Source organism: Pinus tabuliformis, chromosome Q (genome assembly GCF_031772625.1).
Source record: "Pinus tabuliformis cultivar Carrire ecotype Pingquan chromosome Q, CPIR1, whole genome shotgun sequence".
Lineage (NCBI taxonomy): Eukaryota > Viridiplantae > Streptophyta > Pinopsida > Pinales > Pinaceae > Pinus > Pinus tabuliformis.
The window spans coordinates 966,918,635-966,941,965 of NC_142296.1; the positions used below are offsets into that span (position 1 = coordinate 966,918,635).

Here is a 23,331-nt window from a genome sequence, read left to right on the forward strand (position 1 = left end):
TGATGGAGGCTACGTAATTCTGCCTCTCACATAGTCCAACACTTCATGCTCTTCCAATGTCAGATCAAGAGACATCTTCCATCCGTGATAGACTTCTCAAAGAGCTTGTCTTTGCGGGTAAGTGTGATGAGGAACCCATGAAGTCTTTTGACTTTTTTCCAACAGTCTTCGGTGATTGCTCTTTCTCTTGTTCGGACTTTGTCTTCACCTCAACTCTGATACCATGTTAAATTATGGTATGTTCTATGCTTAGAGCAATTTACTTCAATTTCTTCTTATTAGCCCAATATCAATTCTTAGTATAGCAATCACATTAACATATAAGTAAAATGTTGATAGAACATAAATAAAGTCGACAGAAGACAAGCCAAGACAAGAGACACAAGATGTGGTGGCTAGCCAAGGACAAACCCCAATGCGAGGAAACCCTTTGATCAATTCTTCTATATTCTTCAATAATTCAGCAGAGAGAGAAAGATAGTACAATATCACAAATCTGTGACTTTATATCAACAGTAATAAAACAACAACCAACAAAGTCAAAGCTGGTCAAAACAGCTCCAATTTGACCTCAAGTCAACCTAGGAGAACTCAGCCTCCAACAGCAATAGTAAGCAGCCCAAAACAGTCCACAAAATTTGGTCAAATAGTAGTCAACGCAACTGCAGTTCTATGACCAGCCCTAACCAGTCAACGTTGGTCAAATCCATGGTCAAACAGGCCTGCTCAGCAATGCGGCTAGCCTAGGAGAGGCTGCCCAACTCAAGAACGCAGTCAAACCTTCCTCTATGCTGGTCAATGCATGCATAAAACAGATCTGCGTCCTTCATGTTCAGCCCTAGGTCAACGCTGCCCTAAACCTGATCTGCGTCCTTCCTTCTCCCACGTGTGAGTGCCTTCCTCCTCCTATGCATACCCAAGAGACTAGGAGAGAGAGGAATGAGATGGTGAGTTGAGTGGAATAATGCCACAAGGTCTCCTCCTTTTATATGAATCGTGGAGGACAAGTTGGGGGTGTGCCACACACTTTAGCTTGCTGGCCGACCTTGACAAATTGTCAAGAAATACAAATAAATTCATATCTCCATGAATACATGTCAGAATCGGATCGTCGTTAGATCAATCCTACACTTCCCGACGAGAGGAATCCAAGAAAAATATCAGCTGCCATAAATAAGATGACCCACATGGAGTTTGGCCCTAGTTGCCAATTTTAACAATACATTATCACTTTAATGAGCAGAAGTTGTTTCCTTATTCCAGGGAAGATTGTGGTTATGATATTAGACATGTAAAAAATATTATAGTGTGCTGAGACAACACACCTAGTATCATGATGATAAGTTTTTGTTAGAGTTGTTATTCCAATTTGTACATATTTGAAGGTCTTTAGTTCTAGAATTGCAAAGCAGTATTTGATCATGGAAGATGCAATAGCATTGTACATCCGTCCTCTAGTATACTTGAATCTTTTCTTAGACGAGGATTTGTAAATATTACATGGATTATTTTGTAGCTTGTTTCAATGGTATTTTCCTTGACCAATATAAGGTAAATAATCATAGATCTATAGAATACATAAGTCTGGCTTCTTTTACTGCCACTAGTGACACCAAATTAAGGCTCAAGCATTGGTTTCTCTATTTTTCCTCTTTGCATTTCATCCATCCGTTTGAATCACTTATCAAACTCTTTGTAACTCAATCTTCGGATTCTTTCACTGCTAGTTGTTGGAAAATCAAAGTAATTATATTAGGGTTTGATTCTCTTTTCTTGATAATTACTTGTGATTGTTTTGGTTTCTTTTACTTCTTTATTATCTTATCTTTCATCAAGCAATTACCATATTATGTGCATATGAAGATCACAAAACAAGAGACATAAGATATAGGCACATGTCAGGGCAAAACCCCCCTCGAGGGGAAAACCTAGTCAAGAAAATTCTTCCTTTCAATAGTATTCTTTGAGACTCTTCACCCTAGACCAAGACCACACTTTCACTCCACACCAAGTCAGCTTCCCAGATCTTCAACCCTTTCCAATAACTTCGACTAGGCAACAACTTCCTGCAATAGACAACTTTCGGCAACAACGAAATCTTAGGAGACTTTGATCTCCCAATCCAGACCACGAAACAGAGAGAGAGAGGCACCAAAATCTCGATTTTCTTCCTCTCTATAGACTTCCCCAAACTCGCACTTCTTTCGACCTCCCGACAACAAACTTCGCACTTCTCCAACTCTTCTTGAGATATCGAACTTGCTTGAGAGTTGATGCTCCAAATGACTTCGACCTCCTTGTATATATAGGCTTCTTGTGGGTCGAATTAGGGTCCTTAGGCCGACTTGATCTCTCTTAGGCCGACTTGATGTGGAGGGTACATAATTCATATTTGACTCAATACAAAACCTTTTTACATGATTCAAAATCCCAAGAAGGGTCTCTTTGAATGTACAATGACTCTATAAACTCAATATTAATCCTAGGAGTCCACAATGGGGACTTTGACTAATATAATGATGACCTTGTTGAAGAAAGAGTAACTAGGTTCAATCTCCATGACATTGTAATTATGATTTTTGTAAACAAGAAAATGAATTTATTATTCCTTATTGCATGGGTTTCATGAGCGAGAGGTTTATTTATTAGTAGATCCCATTGAGAACCTAAGGATTTATTAATATGTCAAAAGAAGCTCTTCTTGAGCATGAGAAAAATATATATGAGTATATAGAAATGTTAAAGAAGCCCTCTGAAACGACAAGCACAATCCTCTTCACGTCAGTCTGCAAATGAATGAAAGAACAGACACGTCAGCTTAAATAAGCTGACACATCGCTTCATAAACTCAAGTCAGCCTATATACAAGACAAACAACTATACATATGCGGCCAGGGTTACCACAGACAAAACATAACTCACATTTGTCTGAGATTTTCGGATGTCTGCAATAGGATAATTTTCAGATGGGTACAGGGGTCTGCAATCTACACTACAGGAGGACATAACTTCGGAGGTCTCTGAAACTTCGTAGGCACAGTTATAGTCTCGGTGTAAACGCAGTCACTAACACTGTCTCGGCATAATTACAGTCTCGACATACTCTCTAAGCACAGCTACAGTCTCGACATACTAATGATGAAGAAGATCTAGGTGGTATCTCTGTAACAGTCTCAGCATAGTTATGATGGGAAGGATTTCGGTGATCCAATAGTGACATAATCTGTCTTAGCTTGCATTCTGAATGCAGTCATGATCTCAGAATAGCAGCAGTCATGATCTCAATCATGATCGTGATAAAGATGTAGTTTCAAGATCTTGATCTTGATCTCAGTGCAGTTATCATATATATATAGACATATCTAAGTATAAAGATCTCACTGTTTTGATGAAGATCTTAGTGAGAAAGCAGTTGTGATCTCAGTGAAGGAGCAACAAAGATCTCAGTAAAGGAGCAGTAATAATCTTGGTGAAGATGCAGCAATGATGAAGCTGGAATGACCTCTGTGGTGCATTAGTAATGACGTCTATGTAGCTGCAGTGATGATGATAAACTCAATAGTGACAAAGAAGAGGATTGGTGTCTTGGTCTTGGAGTGGCTTAATTAGGTCAAGGGTCATGGTCTTGGTATTCGTCAATTGGAATCTCTATAAGAATAATTTTGAGCAGGTTTTCCTCTCCAAGAGGGAGAGGTTTTGGCCCTGGCAGAAAGCCAACATCGTGTGTTCTTGTCTCTTTTGTTTTTGATAGCTATTTGATGAACTAAGAAAGACACACTCTAATAATAAGGAAAGATTGTACTAATAAGAAAAGTCAAAAGAACCTCACAAATAGTTATCATGGCGAGAAGAATCCCATTAATCTTAATTGCCCTAGATTCTTCAACATGGTATTAGAGCTAAGGTTCAAAAGTCAAAGGAAGGGTAGAAAAGAGACATTCAAGGATCAAGTTTCAAGCAGGGCATCAAAGCAAGCTGAAGGATATCAAGATCTACATTGAAGAATCATCTTGATCAAACCCTAGATCAAAGAAGTAGTCTACAACAACAAGGGTTTTGGAGAACAATAGTCAAAAGATGAAGCATTCAGAACTCTGGTACATGGCAACAGTTTTGGTGCCTCCCACAGTTTCAGTCAATGACATATTAAAGTTGCATACTACAATATTTGTCATCTCAAATCATTAATGCTGCATAGTACAAGGTTTGAAGCAATTTAGTGTCATCTCAAATCATAAGGATCAGATGTATAAGTCAAGTAACTTGAAGACAAGAAGGCAAGCTTCCTATCATCAAGAGTCTCATCAGAAGGAAGCATCAATACATCTGCTTCAACCACTTTCAACATAATCAAGGTGAAGATTCTATCTTCACATGTCAAGTAAGTATATTCATTAATCAATTTGGTAAAATGACTTCATTGCAAGGAGATCTATAGGTTCGATGGGTCATCAAAGGTCCTTGCATGGAATAAGGAGGATTGTGATTATCATAATCCTCATAGACAAGAGAAGTCAATAAACATATCAAGGCCTCCTTTGAATTCATGAGAGGGAACTCTTAAGGTCCTCTCATCCCTATGTAGCAAGAAAGGAGACATAAAAAAGATATATGAAATGCTAGAAGATATACTCTCTGAAATGAAGTTAAGAAGGTCATATCAGTTAAACTTGATTGAAGGTATCATGAATGAAGGAATATCTTCATGAGATCTCAATTGGGAGATCTGGGAAAGATGATAAGAAGATGTTCATCATTGATATACTAATTGATAAGCAAGGTAACAAATGTCCATAGACAAGGAAGTTACCTCATTCAACTTTTGGTCTCTATGCTAGATAGGAAAAGACAAGTTGAAGGTCAAAGAACTCAAACATTTGTTGAAAGGAAGCTTGGTCCTCAAACAAAGACAAAACAATGCTATGGAAAGATTATGAAAAGAAATCTCATATCACCTTAAAGATGGAGGAAGCTGAAAAGGGCCAAGAAAAGGAGGGAATAACAGATCTCTACTATGATTGAGATGGTATCCCTCACAAAAGGGTCCTATCATAAGCTTCTATTATAGATATGACCATGATAATAAGATGCATCATGGCATCGTGGAAGCATTAGAAACAAGAACTTGTGACATCACCATGGGAATCATGGAAGACAAAATCTATGGCAGTCAAACATGAAGGATATAGCTCTTGGGATCCTCATTGGACATTAAAGGAAAGGATGAAGTCATCTAGGACAAGGCTCATCATACAACAAGTCAAAAAGGAAACATTTTCCAAATGGGGATATACAAGATCCTCAAGGTTCTCTGATGGAATCCTCATCAAAGGGTTCACTAATCTAGAGAGGAAGCAAGTGTTTCATCAGGAACTCCAACTTATGGAATTCATGGGATGATGGTGTGATGACATGAAGCAGATCAAGGGATTGAAGATCTTTTCAATCAAGGAAGCTACTGGAAGAAGCCTAGATGACCTAAAGGTAAAATGAGGTATGTATGCTTGTATTTAATATTATAATGTCATGTCATATGGTTGCAGGTAACATGGATCATTACTTCTATCTTGAGAGACATGATCAAGAGAAAAAGGATCTCCTCCTCTGAAAGGATACAGGAAGGCATAAGTCACACTAGATGAAATCAACATAATATGTCCTCATATGAAGTATGAGGTGGTAGACTACAATGAAGAAACTTTGATTAAAAGCTCCTGGGAATGGAATGTATGAGGAAGGAAAAGATCATGAGATATGCAACCCTAATAAAGGCGATCAACATCCAAAAGACTAAGAAGACTTTACTAAAAAATATTCCGGAAAAAATATGAAGACTCTAATGAAAGTCTGAAAAAGATGGAGACCCTTGACAATGGATATATTTAGAAATGTGTTAACATGAATGCAGGATGTTGATACCTATAGGAAGATGTCATAATGAAGGGCCATCTAGTATGGTACAATTTGATTTAATGTTATGTTTTGATTTCTTGAATAATATCTGGATGAGTGCATGCGGGGCTACTAGAACAAGAGTTGTAAGTACAAGTACAACTGGAATTCATGTGGTGGATGGAAATTCCTAAAAGAAGCATGATGGGAAAGAAGTAGCTATATGACGAAAGTTCCAGATATGTATCAAGAAGGCCACTTTCCATGAAGAAATGAATGACATGACGAACCAAGAAGGAAAGTGATCGATGGTTGATGCCCTACAAGGAAGAAGCTCAACTGAATTTTATGACATAAAGGAAAGAAGTTGATGAAGCAGCTGAAGAACCGACGAAGAAGAAGTTGTTGATGAAAAGGAGAGTCCCTTGTTAAGAGGGATCTTTGACAAGTCCCTGATTAAGAGGGAGCTTGGATTGGGTCACCCTAGATTAAAAAGGAGTGACAATTGTGTTTTTCGATTTCATGTGTCATGCACTAGACCAGGACTAACAGCCGTAAGTCTTAGTGAAGGTCATGAAGAGAAATGTTGACACATAATGGATGTATCCTCCCTAATTGAGAGGGAGAGATGGACACAACATTCTTGTCTTCATTTGGGAGGAAAGAATGGAGGATCGGGTAATCATCTAGCATCCGATCATCTTTGAGGATGTGAAGGGCATCCAAGATAAGAATAGGAAAGAGGATCGATATTTTTTGAGGGCTGGGAACCCAAGATAAGAATAGTCCTAGAAGGTCATACTCAGTGAACACCAAAGTGGGTATGTACCTTGAGAGACAATGATGAAGGTGTTTATATTCATTGGTCTCACCAACATTGTGCTCTGATCTAATGAGATATAGAGCTGTCAGTCAAGGCCTTGTTGTGGAAACAATGTTGGTTACTATGATGCTATATAGATGGGTTACCAATCCGATTCTTCTTATGAGAAATTATTCAGATTGAGAATGACCAAATACCATTATGAATACCTCCCTAGTTAAGAGGGAGTGTTGAAGAAAGAGTAACTAGGTTCGGTCTTCATGACATTGTAATTATGATTTTTGTAAACAAGAAAATGAATTTATTATTCCTTGTTGCATGGGTTTCATGAGCAAGAGGTTTATTTATTAGTAGCTCCCATTGAGAGCCTTAGGATTTATTAATATGTCAAAAGAAGCTCTTCTTGAGCATGAGAAAAATATATATGAGTATATAGAAATGTCAAAGCAGCCCTCCAAAATGACAAGCACAATCCTCTTCACGTCGGCCTGCAAATGAATTAAAGAACAGACATGTCGGCTTAAATAAGGTGACACATCTCTTCATAAACTCAAGTCAGCTTATATACAGGACAGAAAACTATATATATGTGGCTAGGGTTACCACAGACAGAACAAAACTCAGATTTGTCTGAGATTTTCGGATGTCTGCAACAGGATAATTTTCGGATGGGTACAGGGGTCTGCAATCTGCACTACAGGAGGACACAACTTCAGAGGTCTCTAAAACTTTGTAGGCACAGTTACAGTCTTGGCGTAAACACAGTCACTAACACTGTCTCGACATAATTACAATCTCGGCATACTCTTTAAGCATAGCTACAATCTCGACATACTAATGATGAAGAAGATCTAGGTGGTATCTCTGTAACAGTGTCGACATAGTTATGAAGGGAAGGATTTCAGTGATCCAACAGTGACAATCTGTTTCAGCTTGCATTCTAAATGCAGTCATGATCTCAGTCATGATCGTGATAAAGATGTAGTTTCAAGATCTTGATCTTGATCTTTGTGCAGTTGTCATATATATATAGACATATATAAGTATAAAGATCTCACTGTTTTGATGAAGATATTAGTGAGAAAGCAACTGTGATCTCAGTGAAGGAGCGGCAAAGATCTCACTAAAGGAGCAGTAATAATCTCGGTGAAGATACAACAATGATGAAGTTGGAATGACCTCTGTGGTGCATTAGTAATGATGTCTATGTAGCTGCAGTGATGATGATAAACTCAACAGTGACGAAGAAGAGGATTGGTGTCTTGGTCTTGGAGTGGCTTAATTAGGTCAAGGGTCATGGTCTTGGTATTCATCAATTGGAATCTCTATAAGAAGAATTTTGAGCAGTTTTCCTCTCCAAAAGGGAGAGGTTTTGGCCCTAGCAGAAAGCCAACATCGTGTGTTCTTGTCTCTTTTGTTTTTGATAGTTATTTGATGAACTAAGAAAGACACACTCTAATAATAAGGAAAGATTGTACTAATAAGAAAAGTCAAAAGAACCTCACAAATAGTTATCATGGCAAGAAGAATCCCATTAATCTTAATTTCCCTAGATTCTTCAACAAACCCAAGCATGAAACCCATGCTTTAATAAGTCATTGTTATAATAATAAAAAAAATAATTTCTTTATTCTTTTGACAAGTACATTACATAATGACTCAAGTACATTAATGAAGACCAAACATAGTTACATTTTCTAACACTCCCTCTTAACTAGGGAGGTATTCATAATGTACAAATACAATGGAAGATCTCAAACTATATGAACCATGAAGAACTTTTAGGCACCGCAATGTCATGGACTAGATTCTTGACCAGGGAAATCTATCCAAGTGGGACTAAGGTAGACTCAAGCTTTCAGCCCCTCTAGGTACCATCAGGCTTACTTGCTAACCACCAACCCAAACATATATGTGTGTATCCAAAACAAAGCTCAATAACCAACACCACCTTTTCAACTTCGGGCTCAGACATCAACACAAAGTGTCGGCCAGATGTCTCCCCAGGCAATGCTTCACTCGCAAAGCCTCAACAAATATCTTCCAATTTCTTATCATCAATACAATCAACAATATCTACCAAACCAAGAAGGTTCCTTAGATATTCAAACTTCTTATTAGGAAGAGTGTCTATCAGTATGTCTGCTACTTGTTCATCTGTTGAGACATACTCCAACTTCACGATCCCATCCTACACCAAGTTCCTAATAAAATGGAACTTATTATTGATATGTTTCGTCCTCGAATGGAACACGGGATCTCCAGACATCTTGATACAACTTTGATTGTCACAATTAATCACATTAGGACTCGGAGACTTCTCGAACAAATCTGTCAGAAACTTCCTTAACCAAACAACCTCTTTTCCTACTTCACATGCAACCACATATGCCTTGGCACTACTCAGTGCAACGAGATCTTGCTTCTTACTCATCCATGAGATCATAGCAACTCCCAGACTAAAGCATCTTCTAGTAGTGCTCCTTCCATCAGTTTCACTGCCATCCCAATCAGAGTCTGTGAAGCCAATTAGCTTGACTTCCTTACTATCATACTTTAGGCAGTGATGTATAGTGCCACAAAGATACCTCAATATATGTTTGGCAGCTATCCAGTGATCATGACGAGGCTCCAACTGAAACTGACTAAGAATGTTCACTGCAAAACATATATTTGGCCTAGTATTTACCAGATACATCAGGGAACCCACCAACTGTCAATATGAGGTAGGATCCACGAGACTAGAGTTAGAGCTCCTCAACTTCTTGAGGTTGGTAATCATAGGAGTAGTTATCGACTTGGAATCCATCATCCCACATTTCTGCAATAACTTGATGATGTACGTTCCTTGCCCCAAATATATCTCCCCAGGTCTCTACCATACTTCTAGACCTAGGTAATAGTGCATCAGTCCTAGATCTTTCATTTCAAATTCAGCTACCAACATCTTCTTGCATTCTTGAATTTTTTGCTCTACACCTGTGATGAATAATCCACATATAGTAGAATAATGACGGGCTCATTATTCACGACTTTGATGTAGAGATTCAGATTAGCAGAACTTTTTACGAACCCAATTCTAAGTAGATATACATCCATCCTTGCATACCATTCCCTACGTGCTTGCTTCAATCCATATAGGGCCTTCTTAAGTTCGCAAACATGAGATTCTCTGCTATTTACTTCAAAACCCTCAGGGTGTTCGATGTACACTTCCTCATCAATGGTCCCATTTAGAAATGTGGTCTTAACATCCATTTGATGGATATTCCACCTGTTAGGATATTCCGACACATAGGATTTAGTTAAGATCAACTTGGTCTCGTTTAGAGTTAGGTATAGAGTTAGGTAAAGTGTCTTTCTTTACCGTTGTACATATTGTAACTTACAATCCGACGGTCACGATATGTAGTGATCCGACGGTTCACTCTCACCTCGGTATTATCGACACTTGATCCGTGGCTTGACACCCGATTGGTCCATGAGTTCTATTTAAAGCGCATGGAGGGTCATTGTTCGGGTAATCCGTGCATGAGAGAAGCTTATGTAAATTTTCATTCTTTGATTAATAAATTGCCTGTAGTACCCACGTTGGGAAAGGCCGTGGACTGTTTCCCTCCTTGCACTCTGAGGGTTTTAACCACGTCAAAAATACTGGTGTATTGATTTGAGATCTGGTTGTGAGCGGTGTCCTTTTGGTATTCTTTCTGAGGAACTTACCCTGTAAATTCCTACATGGTATCAGAGCTATTTGAGGGCCGCGTCCGTTGGTGATCCAAATCTGAAGCCGGTAGAACTGCATGCGGCTGTCGTTTCCTAGATCTGCTGTTTCTGACTGCTTTCGGGCCGAGAGGACTGCTCTGTTGCGTTCGGAGCATCTATTTCAGTGAGGAACCCCTTTCGTTTCACGCGAAAAGGTTTCCGGTAGCCCTAGCTGCGTCATTTTTCAGATCGGGAGGTATACAGTGTTTTTTTTTGCAGTTTACTGTCATTTTCTCTCTGCTTATTTCGGTTTCGGTTTATTTAGCCTTTTTTTTCCGGATCTATACCTTTCATTTCTGCGTATGCTCTTTGCCCTGCGACTCTGTGCGATCTGGGCAAATCAGAAACAGAAAGAAAGGATTTTTCTCATGCGTATGCTCTTTTCCCTGCACCTTAGTGTGATCTTGGAAAATCAGAAACATTGAGAAAAATATTTAGTTTTTCGGTTAAAAGCTAACTTTGAGATTTTTTTTAAAAATTCTAGTTTTTTTGGCTAAAGCTAACTTTGAGCCGTAAGGTTCGTTTTTCTTTGCATATTCGTGTTGGGTTTTGTGTTTTGTGTTTTGTAGGGGAAAAGAGCCTTCCCAAGGCAAGCACGCAAATCGAGGCCCCCCCCCCCTCTCTCTCTCTCTCTCTCTCTCTCTCTCTCTCTCTCAAATATTTTGTATAGATCAATTGGTTCAAAGACTTTTTAAGAGAGTAGAGGTCTTGGGTTCAAGTCTGCATTTTGTGGGGGCGGATTTTTTCATTCCCGCACATTCGCGCACTTTGCCGGCAACGTCAACAATTTTTTTTCAAAAAGCCATAACTTCTTCATCCGGAAGCCTTTTTCAGAGCCGTTTTTTTTAAAACCGCCTATTTTTTCGAGATCTATCCATTGGACCACTTACTTTCAGCATCTTCAGCTTCAGTTTTTTTTCAAAAAATGGAAAGTCCATGCCAAGTCATTCTTGACAGCACTAACTACTTCCAATGGGTAGCCTACATGGGAGATTTACTTAGAAGTAAAGGTCTCTTCAGAATAGCCACAGACCAAGAGAAGAAACCCAAAGATGAAGACAAGGCCGAAAAATGGGAAAATAGACAAGATCAAGCACGTGGTTTGATAGGAATGTCTGTTTCTCCTGATCTTAGATTCCACATTGCAGAAATTGAAACTCCTCATGAAGCATTAGAAAAACTTGCTAAAGTTTTTGGGATTAAAAATGAAATTAGAGCCCATCAACTTGAGAATGAGTTGCTTACTTTGGATCCTAATAATTTTTCTTGCATTGAAGATTTCTTGTCCAAATTCAAGACCCTTAGATATCTCTTGGAAGGTGTTAAAGTTAAGAAAGAAGATGGTAACCTTATTTATTCCATCCTTACTAAGTTGGGACCAGCCTACTCTGTATTTGTTTCCACTTTCCATTCTACAAGGGAAGCTTTCATTTGTCAAGGCAAAGACTACAAACCCCCTTCCTTTGACTCCTTTTGTGATTCCTTAATAAGAGAACAAGAAAAACTCTTACACCTTGGTCTTCTTAATCTTGGAAACTCTTCCTCGAAAGCGTTAGCCGCCCAGCAGCAACCAAATTCAAAGAATCCTAAGAAGTCTTATCCTCAAAGGAATGGTCCTAAACCAACTCAGCCTCAAGATGAAAGATCATTTCAGCAAAATGACAAGACCAATAAAAACAAATGGAAGAGGACTGACAGACATTGTAACTTTTGTAATCGAGATGGCCACTTAGAATCTAAATGCTTTAAGAAGATGGAAGCCTTGGAAGCCGCAATGAAGAAACATAACATCCATGTGGAGCCTACTTCAACTTCAACTTCCGGAATGGCACTTTCTGCATGTCGTTGTCAATCATCTCAGTCTGGTTATGCTTTAAATGTATCTTCTTCTTCTTCTCATTCTCATGAGTGGCTCATTGATTCTGGAGCCTCTTATCACATGGCCAAAAACCAAGCCATGTTTTCTTCTTTAAAAGATTGTAACACCAAAAATATATATGTTGGTGATGATAGATCTCTTAGTGTTGTAGGGACTGGAACTGTTCATCTAGACAATGGTCAGTTTAATGATGTATTATGTGTTCCAACCTTATCCTCCAACCTTCTATCTGTCTATCAGATAACTCATTCAGGTGAAGGCAAAATTGTTGAATTTTCACCTCATGATGTTGTAATCAAGGATCTAAAAGATCCTAAACAGATTCTAGCTACTGGTCTTGCTGATGATTCCACAAGGTTGTATAAGTTTCACAACTTTGGGTCATCAAATCTTCCCTCAGCATTTGTTGCTCATAATGATGAAGTGAGCAAACTTTGGCATGAGCGATTTGGTCACTTAAACTATCGCTCCCTTCAGCATCTATGTAAAGAAAATATGGTGACAGGTCTTCCTATGATATCTTGCAGAGATGGTGTTTGTTCCGGATGTGTACTCGGAAAACATCATCGGGACAGTTTTGACAAACGTGCCTCTTGGCACGCCTCAGCCCCTTTACAGCTTGTGCACAGTGATTTATGTGGTCCTCTTCCTGTTGCTTCATTCTCTGGTTGCAAGTACTTCTTAACCTTCATTGATGATTTCTCCAGACGCACTTGGGTATACTTCTTAAAACTCAAGAGCGAAGTATTTAACACTTTTTTGGCCTTCAAAGCCTTTGTTGAAAAACAATCTGGACATCAAATTCTTAAGCTACGAACTGATAATGGTGGAGAATATGTTAAAAACACATTCATCAACTTTTGCACTGAAAATGGAATTCAAATGCAACATACTGTTCCATACACTCCACAACAAAATGGTGTAGCTGAAAGGAAAAATCGCACCTTAAAGGAAATGGCTAATTGTATGCTGCAATCTAAAGGACTCAGTCTTAGTTTTTGGGCCGAAGCAATTAATTGTGCAAATTATATAATCAATCGCACTCCTACTAAGGTTCTAGAGAATATCACTCCAGAAGAAGCTTGGAGTTCCATTAAACCAGATGTAAGTCACTTTCGTGTGTTTGGAAGTGAAGCATGGGCCCATATTCCAGATGAAAAGCATAAAGCTTTAGAACCTAAGAGTGAGAAATGCACTTTTGTTGGATATTCTGAAGATGTAAAAGGTTATAGACTTATTCCATTTAAGTCCAAAAATGTTATCATTAGAAGAGATGTAAAATTTGATGAAAATAAATCGGCTTGCGAGCCTAGTCCGGCGGATGTGCCACCTCTTCCTATCTCTTCTACTTTTGAAAACATTTCTTCTTCAGATGATGAAAGTGAGGATGACAATCCTCCCCCACCTTCTCAGGATCCTCAACTTCCAAGATGGGTCCGTGCTACTCGAGATGCAGCAGGTGATCTTGCCGGTGATCCTACAGATCAGCGACGTACACGTTCTCAGTTTGAAAGAGCCTCTTCTTTACTGGCTCAAGCTCCAGTAAATCATGATCCTGACACTTTTGCAGAAGCTTCAGGCCATCCACATTGGGAAGCAGCTATGAATGAAGAATATCATTCATTGATGACAAATGATACATGGGATCTTGTTCCTCTACCAACGGGACGAAAACTTGTAAGATGTAAATGGGTTTACAGAACCAAGTATGGACCAGATGGCAAAATTGATAAACATAAAGCTCGTCTTGTTGCTAAGGGCTTTTCACAGGTTGAAGGCATTGACTACACTGAAACCTTCGCCCCTGTTGCCAAAATGAACTCTATCCGCCTTGTTCTTTCCCTTGCTGCCTCTTTAAAATGGGAAGTCCATCAAATGGATGTTAAATCTGCCTTCTTGCATGGGGACTTGCAGGAAGAAATCTATATGGAACAACCCATTGGCTTCATACAAACAGACTCAAGCCTTGTGTGTCGACTTAAGAAATCCCTTTATGGTCTCAAGCAGGCTCCTCGGGCTTGGTATGCCAAAATGGATAGCTTTCTTTTAGAATCTGGCTTTTCTAGGTGTCATTCTGACAATACTGTCTACACCAAGAAAGTGGGTGACTCTCTTATCATCCTTGTTCTTTATGTTGATGATCTTATCCTTACTGGTAGTGATCCCAACCTTATAAACCATGTGAAGTCTATCCTTAAAAAGAAATTTGAAATGACAGACTTAGGACACTTACACTATTTTCTCGGTCTTCAAGTCTTGCAATCCAAGGAGGGTATTTCCCTTTCCCAGTCCAAGTATGCTTGTGATATTCTTCGTCATTTTCACATGGAAGACTGTAAGCCAGCCCCTTCTCCCTTTCAGTCTGGAGTCAAACTTTCAGTCTCTTGTTCTTCTCCTGAAGTTGATGCTACCTTATACCGTCAACTTGTAGGAAAACTCTTGTACTTAACCCATACTCGTCCTGATCTTTCCTTTGCTGTTGGCCTTGTTGCTCGTTTTATGCAAAACCCCCGTGAAAGTCACTGGAAAGCAGCCAAAAGAATACTTCGTTATGTTCGAGGTACAGTACAGTTTGGGATTCATTACAGTGCCAAAGCAGCTCCTCTGTTAGTTGGTTTCACTGATTCTGATTGGGCTGGTGACCCTGATGATCGGAAGTCTACTGCCGGTTATGTCTTCACTCTTGGTTCAGGACCTATTACATGGGCTTGTAAGAAACAGGCTGCCATTTCTCTTTCGTCAGCAGAAGCAGAGTATCGTGGTGCCGTGGAAGCTAGTAAGGAAGCCTTGTGGCTTCGTCAGATCCTATCAGAGTTTGGCTTTGAGCAGCAGCATCCAACCTCCCTTTGGTGTGATAATCAAAGTGCCATTCAGCTATGCAAAGATCCAGTCCAGCATCAGCGCAGCAAACACATCGAACTACACATGCACTTCATCAGAAAACTCATTCATGACCATGCTCTTGAAGTACAATATTGTCCAACAGATGATCAGATTGCAGACATCTTCACAAAGGCTCTCACAGAGGCGAAGTTCACTAAACTTCGATATATGCTTAGAGTTCAGGAAGTTGTCACTAAGGGGGGATAGGCTCTAGTGCCTCCTTCCTTCTCCTATTGTGTCATATTTGTAAATCCTTCAATCCTATCCCAAGTTGTTCTTAAGGGGGGATGTTAGGATATTCCGACACATAGGATTTAGTTAAGATCAACTTGGTCTCGTTTAGAGTTAGGTATAGAGTTAGGTAAAGTGTCTTTCTTTACCGTTGTACATATTGTAACTTACAATCCGACGGTCACGATATGTAGTGATCCGACGGTTCACTCTCACCTCGGTATTATCGACACTTGATCCGTGGCTTGACACCCGATTGGTCCATGAGTTCTATTTAAAGCGCATGGAGGGTCATTGTTCGGGTAATCCGTGCATGAGAGAAGCTTATGTAAATTTTCATTCTTTGATTAATAAATTGCCTGTAGTACCCACGTTGGGACAGGCCGTGGACTGTTTCCCTCCTTGCACTCTGAGGGTTTTAACCACGTCAAAAATACTGGTGTATTGATTTGAGATCTGGTTGTGAGCGGTGTCCTTTTGGTATTCTTTCTGAGGAACTTACCCTGTAAATTCCTACACCACCCCATTGTAGGAACCAATGAAACCAACGATCTAATGGTAGTGTACCTTGTTGTAGGTGCAAAGGTTTCTTCATAATGAAACCCCTTGCAACGAATCTTGCTTTGTACTTGCTTATACTTCCATCAACAACATGTTTGATCTTATAGATCCACTTCGATGTGACAACTGATTTGTCACTAGGTCTAGGAACGATCTCCCAAACCCCATTCTTCATGATGGATAAATATTCTTCCTGCATAGATTTGTTCCAAACCTCTTTATGCTCAACTTCCTTGAATGCAGATGGTTCGGCTTCAGTTAACTTTGTCATATATGCAGCATAGCCAAAATATCTCTTTGGTTGCTTACTTTCCTTGAAGGAACCTTTCGCAAATTCATGTCCTTCGACATCTTCTAATGTATCTTTTAAACAATTTGGCCTCTTATTTGTGGTTGGGACAACCACCAATTGAATAGGCTCACTTGGTCCTTCTTCTTCGATATTTGTAGTAGAGTTTTCATGATGAACTTTTTCTTCTTCAAATATGGGAACTTCTTCGTCATCAGAATCAATAGGAGTATCCTTTGATTTCTTGTATGCTTGATTTTCATAAAATAGGACATCCTTGCTTACTTCAATGTGTCTTCCTTCCTTTATGTAGATTCTGTATGCTTTCGAGGAAAGACTATAACCAACGAATATTCCCTTGATACTTGTCGAGTCCAACTTCTTTCGCTTGTCTTTTGGAACATGGATATATGTTGGACTTCCAAAGATTCAAAGGTGATCCACACTTGGCTTCTTCCCTGTGAATACTTCTTCGAGTGTAGTATTATCAAGACTCTTATGAGGACTTCTATTTTGAATGTATACGGCAGTCATCGCTACTTCTCCCCATAAGAACTTCGGTAGATCTTGATTAAGGAGCATAGTTCGCATGCTTTCTTCAATTGACCTATTCTTCCTTTCGGCCAATCCATTTTGTTTGAGATAGTAGGGAACAATGAGCTCCCTCTTAATACCTACTTCCTTACAATATGCAATCAACTCTTTAGAAGTGTATTCCCCACCATTTTCAGACCTCAGAGTTTTTATCTTTCTTTCGGTTAGGATTTCCACTTTAGCCCTAAACTCCTTGAACTTATCAAATACTTCATCTTTAGTTTTGAGTAGGTAGAGCCATGTCTTCATAAAATGGTCATCAATGAATGTCACATACTAAGGATGACCTCCAAGTGATTTGTCAGACATGGGCCCACACACATCGGAATGGATGAGGTCGAATATCTCTTTAGACCTAGTTTCACAATTATGAAATGGCTTTCTAATATCTTTCCCCAAAGACCATCCCTTGCACACTCCTTCATGATCTAACTTCATATTAGGAATACCATGAACCAGTGGACTAAAAGTAGGGATGACCTTGTGATCTAGATGACCATACCTCCTATGCCATAGCACAATTGGACTTATTTCCATATGAACCAATGCTTGAGGAAGTGGTGTAATGACCCAATAAAGACTTCCTTCACGAACTCCAGTAACCCTAGTTTTATCAATGCTAGAGCCTTTTCCCCAAACCAATACTTTTCCATCAACAAAAAAAACTCTTTCCCTTTTATCTTCTAAACAAGAAATAGAAAGTAAATTCTTTTTCAAACCTAGAACATAGAGAATGTTGCTAAGATGCAACTTCGATCCATTATCCAGCTTCAACAATGTTGATCCCAAGCCTTTAACAACATAGCTTTTGTTGTCACCTAATTCCACTGCATGAGAGGATGGCTCCTTTGATAGTGTATGAAGTTGCTTACTTTCACCTGTCATGTGTCTCGATGCTCCACTATCAATAATCCATGCATTGTCATCAGTAAGAGAACCTGTAAGGGCAACCAAGAATCCTTGACTCTTGACCTTGTTGAACAAGTAGTAGATGACCTTCTTGATCCAACTTCCAGCAATGTTTCACCCCATTTTTATGTAGTTCACCATAGAGGGAGAATCCATGCCATGAAAGTGATCTTCGACTCTCCCTGACCTTAGCTCTGATCCCATGTTGGAAATCAAAGTAATTATATTAGGGTTTGATTCTCCTTTTTGATAATTACTTGTGAGTGTGTTGCCTTCTTTTACTTCTTTATTGTGAAAATCTGGAAATTCCAAATCCTACTGCAGCAACTAATAATATTTCTTCTATTTGTTAATTTACTGAAACAAATTATTTGCAGTTGTCTATGGCAAATATCAAAATACATACACTGCAGTCTTCACAAATTAATTGTTGTGGAATATAAATGTGAGGAAAATACTAGCACAACAATGGCACATTAACACAATTATTTTTGGACAATTGTCCCCAGAAAATCCCAATGTGGAAAAACCGACGCAACAGATGAGGGTTTCTTTTATTATTCTTCAGCAAAATCTCGTGTACAATCTACGGATAGCAAAATAGAAGAAGAATCACTAAGAGAAATTTTACAAACAAATTTCTCCACTCCACAATGAATTTCTGACACCTGAGAGGACCCACTGCCCTCACGCTAGCCACACTGCGTCACCCTCTGCGTAGTGACTGCGTTGTCCTTGCATCACTGCCTCTGCGTCCCTCTTCTGCATTGCCTCTTCATGTCGTTTCTCTCTCTGTTGTTGATACCCTCTCTCTCTCTCACCTGCAACTAGCCCTCTAATTCGATTTCCTCTTGTTGAACTTCAGCCAGTGAGAAAGTCAATCTATTTGGGCAACTGAGTATTTGCCTGGTGTATTTTCCAAATGGCCATCAAAGTCCTCCTTATAATCTTCTTGTTGAATAATCAACGACCCAAATTAAATTCTAATCAATGGCTCAGATTATATTGACTCGATATCCATCTTTTTGTAGAAGACTCACACCCAATTTTATTAATACCCTTTAATTATTTTAATTTCCTAAGTTTAGACTTAACCATCTATCAAAAATAATTAATTATTTTAATAAAATTGTCTCCGAGTGGAATTTCCCAAAACGATTTTTGGGTATTCTAAAATACATGTGTCCTAGCCTCCCTGCAAATTTTGAGGCTTAGAGCACATCTGATGCTACCAAAAATCAACATTTATTATCTTATCTTTCCTCAAGCAATTACCATATTATGTGCGTATGAAGATCACAAAACAAGAGACACAAGATATAGGCACATGCCATGGCAAAACCCCCCTTGAGGGGAAAACCCAATCAAGATAATTCTTCCTTTCAATAGTATTATTTGAGACTCTTCACCATAGACCAAGACCAAACTTTCTCTCCACACCAAGTCAGCCTCTCAGATCTTCGACCCTTTCCAGCAACTTTGACTAGGCAACGACTTCCAACAACAGCAAAATCTTATGACACTTCGATCTCCCATCCTGACCAAGAAACAGAGAGAGAGAGAGAGGCACCAAAATCTCGATTTTCTTCCTCTCTATAGACTTCCCCAAACTCACACTTCTTTCGACCTCCTGGCAACAAGCTTTGCACTTCTCCAGCTCTTCTTGAGATATCAAACTTGCTTGAGAGTTGATGCTCCAAATGACTTCAACCTCCTTGTATATGTAGGCTTCTAAGGGTTGAATTGGGGTCTTTAGGCCGACTTGAAGTGGAGGGTACATAATTCATATTTGACTCAATACAAAACCTTATTACATGATTCAAAAGCCCAAGAACTGTCTCTTTGAATGTACAATGACTCTATAAACTCAATATTAATCTTAAGAGTCCACAATGGGGACTTTCACTAATATAATGATGACCCAAGCATGAAACCCATGTTTTAACAAGTGATTGTTACAATAATAAAAAATTCTTTTCTTTATTCTTTTGACAAGTACATTACATAATGACTCGAGTACATTAATGAAGACCAAACATAGTTACATTTTCTAACACTAGTCTCTATCTTTGCAGTGGAGATATCTTTTCTATAACACCTTGGATGAATGAGTATAAGGAATTAACGGATTTTGTGGGCTTGAGATGATCAATTTACTTAAGGAATTTAATGGATCTGTTTCACTGTCACGGAACTGTAATCACAAAGAACATCAACGAAACCTGCTTGTCATAGTGATAGACTTGTCTATTTTATGCTTTCATATGTTGTCGATTATATTTAGCTTAGATGCACCATCTTTAAGAGATGATTTAGGCGCTTCCGTGGTTAAACCTTAAATCTTGATATTTTTCTCAGTTCCATTGACCCATTGTGGACGTTAATATATCTTCACGTTCTCTATTGCAATATGCCAAAAACGTATATCTGCTTTTTCATAGGACATTATCCATTAGAAACCTCACGCCTTTAGTAGAAAGTAATCTGGCATAAAGTCACCATGGTATTAAGGCCATAATTCCTGCGCAGTAGGATGCTAATTTTCGAACTTATGCCTGGTCTTGGTAAACTCTAAATCCCTACTACTTGAGGTTTTAACACATCCTTTTTTTTTAATTCTATATTAGTACTTAAACATGCAGCCAGAGCATCATTTGTTTTGGTTTTTGTTCTAACTCCATTTGTTGTTCAGGGTGAAAAAGGTAGTGTGGATACATATTTGAAGCAACTTCAAAACCTGCGATGGCAAGCTATGTCCATCAGAGGAGAGGAAGAAGAGGAAGTTCCACATGGAAAAGAAATTGATGAGATGAGGCACTTCTTGACGGGTAAGAATGATATTTTGTAGTCTATGCAAGTGCTCTACTCACTGCAATCACTTCAAATACTTGCACAAGGACAATGGTTTTACTTTGGAAGTAGTCAAGTGGCAACAATGATCCAATCTTTTGAACTCAATTGCAGGAGTCAAAGAGGTGGATGAACATGGAATGTCAGAACTCAGTCGCTTTTGCCGAGAGGCAAATTTAGAGCATTTGTTTCTGAGTGCCTTGAAAATAAGTCGTTGATTGAATTACTCGAGAGGAAACAAAGTAACTAAGTCAGAAGATATGTGCAGTTGAAGGGACGAAGAAGTCTCTCTGCTTTGCGTAAAATATGTCTATGTAATCTTGATTCCCTGCTTCATTGTTCAAGCAACTGTTTTCTGGTTCATGGATGGAGTGAGAGTTATCAGGCAAGCGGCATTGGCTTTTGAAGAACTGCTAGTGATGGCGAAGGTAGTCTCACACATTCATTTTTCATTAGACTTAAGATATGGATCATGCTGTAACTGATCAAGATCCAGAGCTTAGAGTAAGAGAATGAAATAGAAGGAAATAGATGGTTGAAACAGGAATCTGCCTGACGATCAATGTAAATGGTATTGAAATGGATATAAGAGGCCATTGCATGACAAGAGCGTAAAATCTAATCATTTGTAAGTAGTGGTTGGCATGATTTGTAATCTAGAAACATATGACATCACTCGCAGGATATGCAGTCTAAATATATGCAGGATTTCTAGCTCGGGAATGTCTCATTTTCGGTGATAGCATCACAGTAGTTCATCTTTTCATCAACGGAGTCAACACGATTGTAAAACCATTGCAAAACACTATTTTATGATAGAATATCTGCTCCTTATTTTAATTCTTTGCTTGAAGCTTATTGTGAATCACTGAATAGTTTATTCCCTACTGTAAAGATGGAAAACTATAGAAACCTCACACATTTCTTCTAAAAACTTTGAGTTAATTCATATCATATAAAAGTTTGATTTCCCTTCACTTTAAGAAAAAGCATCACGAATTAGCAATAGTTATAGTATGCAATGCATGCGGGGTATGTGATTCAGTCATTGTTTGCATAGTGAACAGACCTGCATTTTCAGGAAAAGCTATATGTTTTGCTTGCAAGCCTCATAGTAGAGACTCTTTAAAGCTAATTTCCATTCCATTATAATTACATCATGTTGAGTGTTTACGCACATAACACTACCCATCTTTTGTTAAGGTATTAAGATTTAATATTTGTTAACTCCATGAAACGGATGGACACATATATATACAAGAAGGCAAGAGATTCACTAAGGTTAGAATGATCACACTGATTGATCTAGAGGGCACAAGGTATGGAATGTAAATAACAAAATTTGTGACATTTTAGTCAAACAGATCCAATAAAACTTATATGTCAGCATTAGTTAACACTAACATCTCTCCTTAAGCTTAACGTAAGGGTAAGGAAGAGTCATTACTATAATCCCTCCTTAATGGTAACTCCATGCCAAGCACAATACAAAGTTCAACAAATTTGACCTACATTTTTAGGAAAAGTTGTGTCTTGCTTGCAAGTCTCATAGTAGAGACCCTCCAAAGCTAATTGTCACGTCATCATAACTATATCAAACATGTATGTATCTTTATATGGATAGTGTTATGTGCCCAAACACTCAAGATGGTGAAAGTATTTGATTAAAATGAAATCAAATGTATTAGCGTTGGCCCCTTTGTTAGCATACTAAGATCTAATATTAAATAGCTCCATGCAATGGATGGACACATATATGCATAAAGGCAAGATATTCAATAAGGTTAAAATGATTACAATGTTAGATATAGAGACCACAAGGTATATATATAAAATGTAAATAACAAAATTTATGACATTTTAGTCACAACAATCTAATAATGCTTAACACGTAAGTTAACTTTAGCTAACAATAACATCTCTCCTTAAGCTTAACTTGAGGGTAAGGAAGAGTCATCACTATAATGGTAACTCCATGCTAGGGCCAATTCAAAGTTCAATGAATTTGCCTTGCATTTTTAGGAAAATCTATATGTCTTGCTTGCAAGCCTCGTAGTAGAGACCCTCTAAAGCTAATTGTCAGGTCATCATAGCTACACCATCAAACATGTATCTTTATATGGATAATGTTATGTGCCCAAACACTCAACATTGTAGGACCCAAAATTTGACAATTAAAACCAGATAATTTATTATAAAACCCGTAACTGTGCAATTAGAAATTTAAATAGTATAAAGTCCTAATTTGACATTTTACCCAGAGAATAACTGAAATTTTAAAGAAGAATTTAAAATTTCAAGAGAATACCAAGTAAGTAGCTGAAGGTGTTGTTGTTCTCGCTACTGTGTTAATCTAGGTTGTCATTGATGTCAATATAGCAGTGTTTGTGATGGAAAATTCTTTGATACATGATTGCCCATTAATGCCCATTGATCATAATGCTCATAGTGATGAAAGTTTGATATATGATGATATGATGAGATGGAGGACCCAAGTGGATTAAACAGCAGGAGGTCAATTGAACAACAAATGACGTAGGAGGTCAATTGAATAGCAGATGATGCATGAGGTCAATTGAACAGCAAATGACGCAGGAGGTCAATTGAACAGCAAATGATGCAGGAGGTCTATTGAACAGCAGATGACACAGGGGGTCA

At 38.5% G+C, this 23,331-nt stretch overlaps 1 protein-coding gene across 1 annotated transcript in view; it reads left to right on the top strand.

Annotated features, from left to right (window-relative positions):
• LOC149222698 (uncharacterized) overlaps positions 1-21,513 on the top strand; it is a 159,950-nt gene extending 138,437 nt beyond the window's left edge. Inside the window, exons 4-5 of the mRNA XM_089385587.1 lie at positions 20,516-20,651; positions 20,788-21,513. Of these exons, the coding sequence (XP_089241713.1) occupies positions 20,516-20,651; positions 20,788-20,891 (240 nt within the window). The 3' untranslated portion in view covers positions 20,892-21,513. The remainder of the gene's footprint in view (positions 1-20,515; positions 20,652-20,787) is intronic.
• Positions 21,514-23,331: the final 1,818 nt, after the last annotated feature.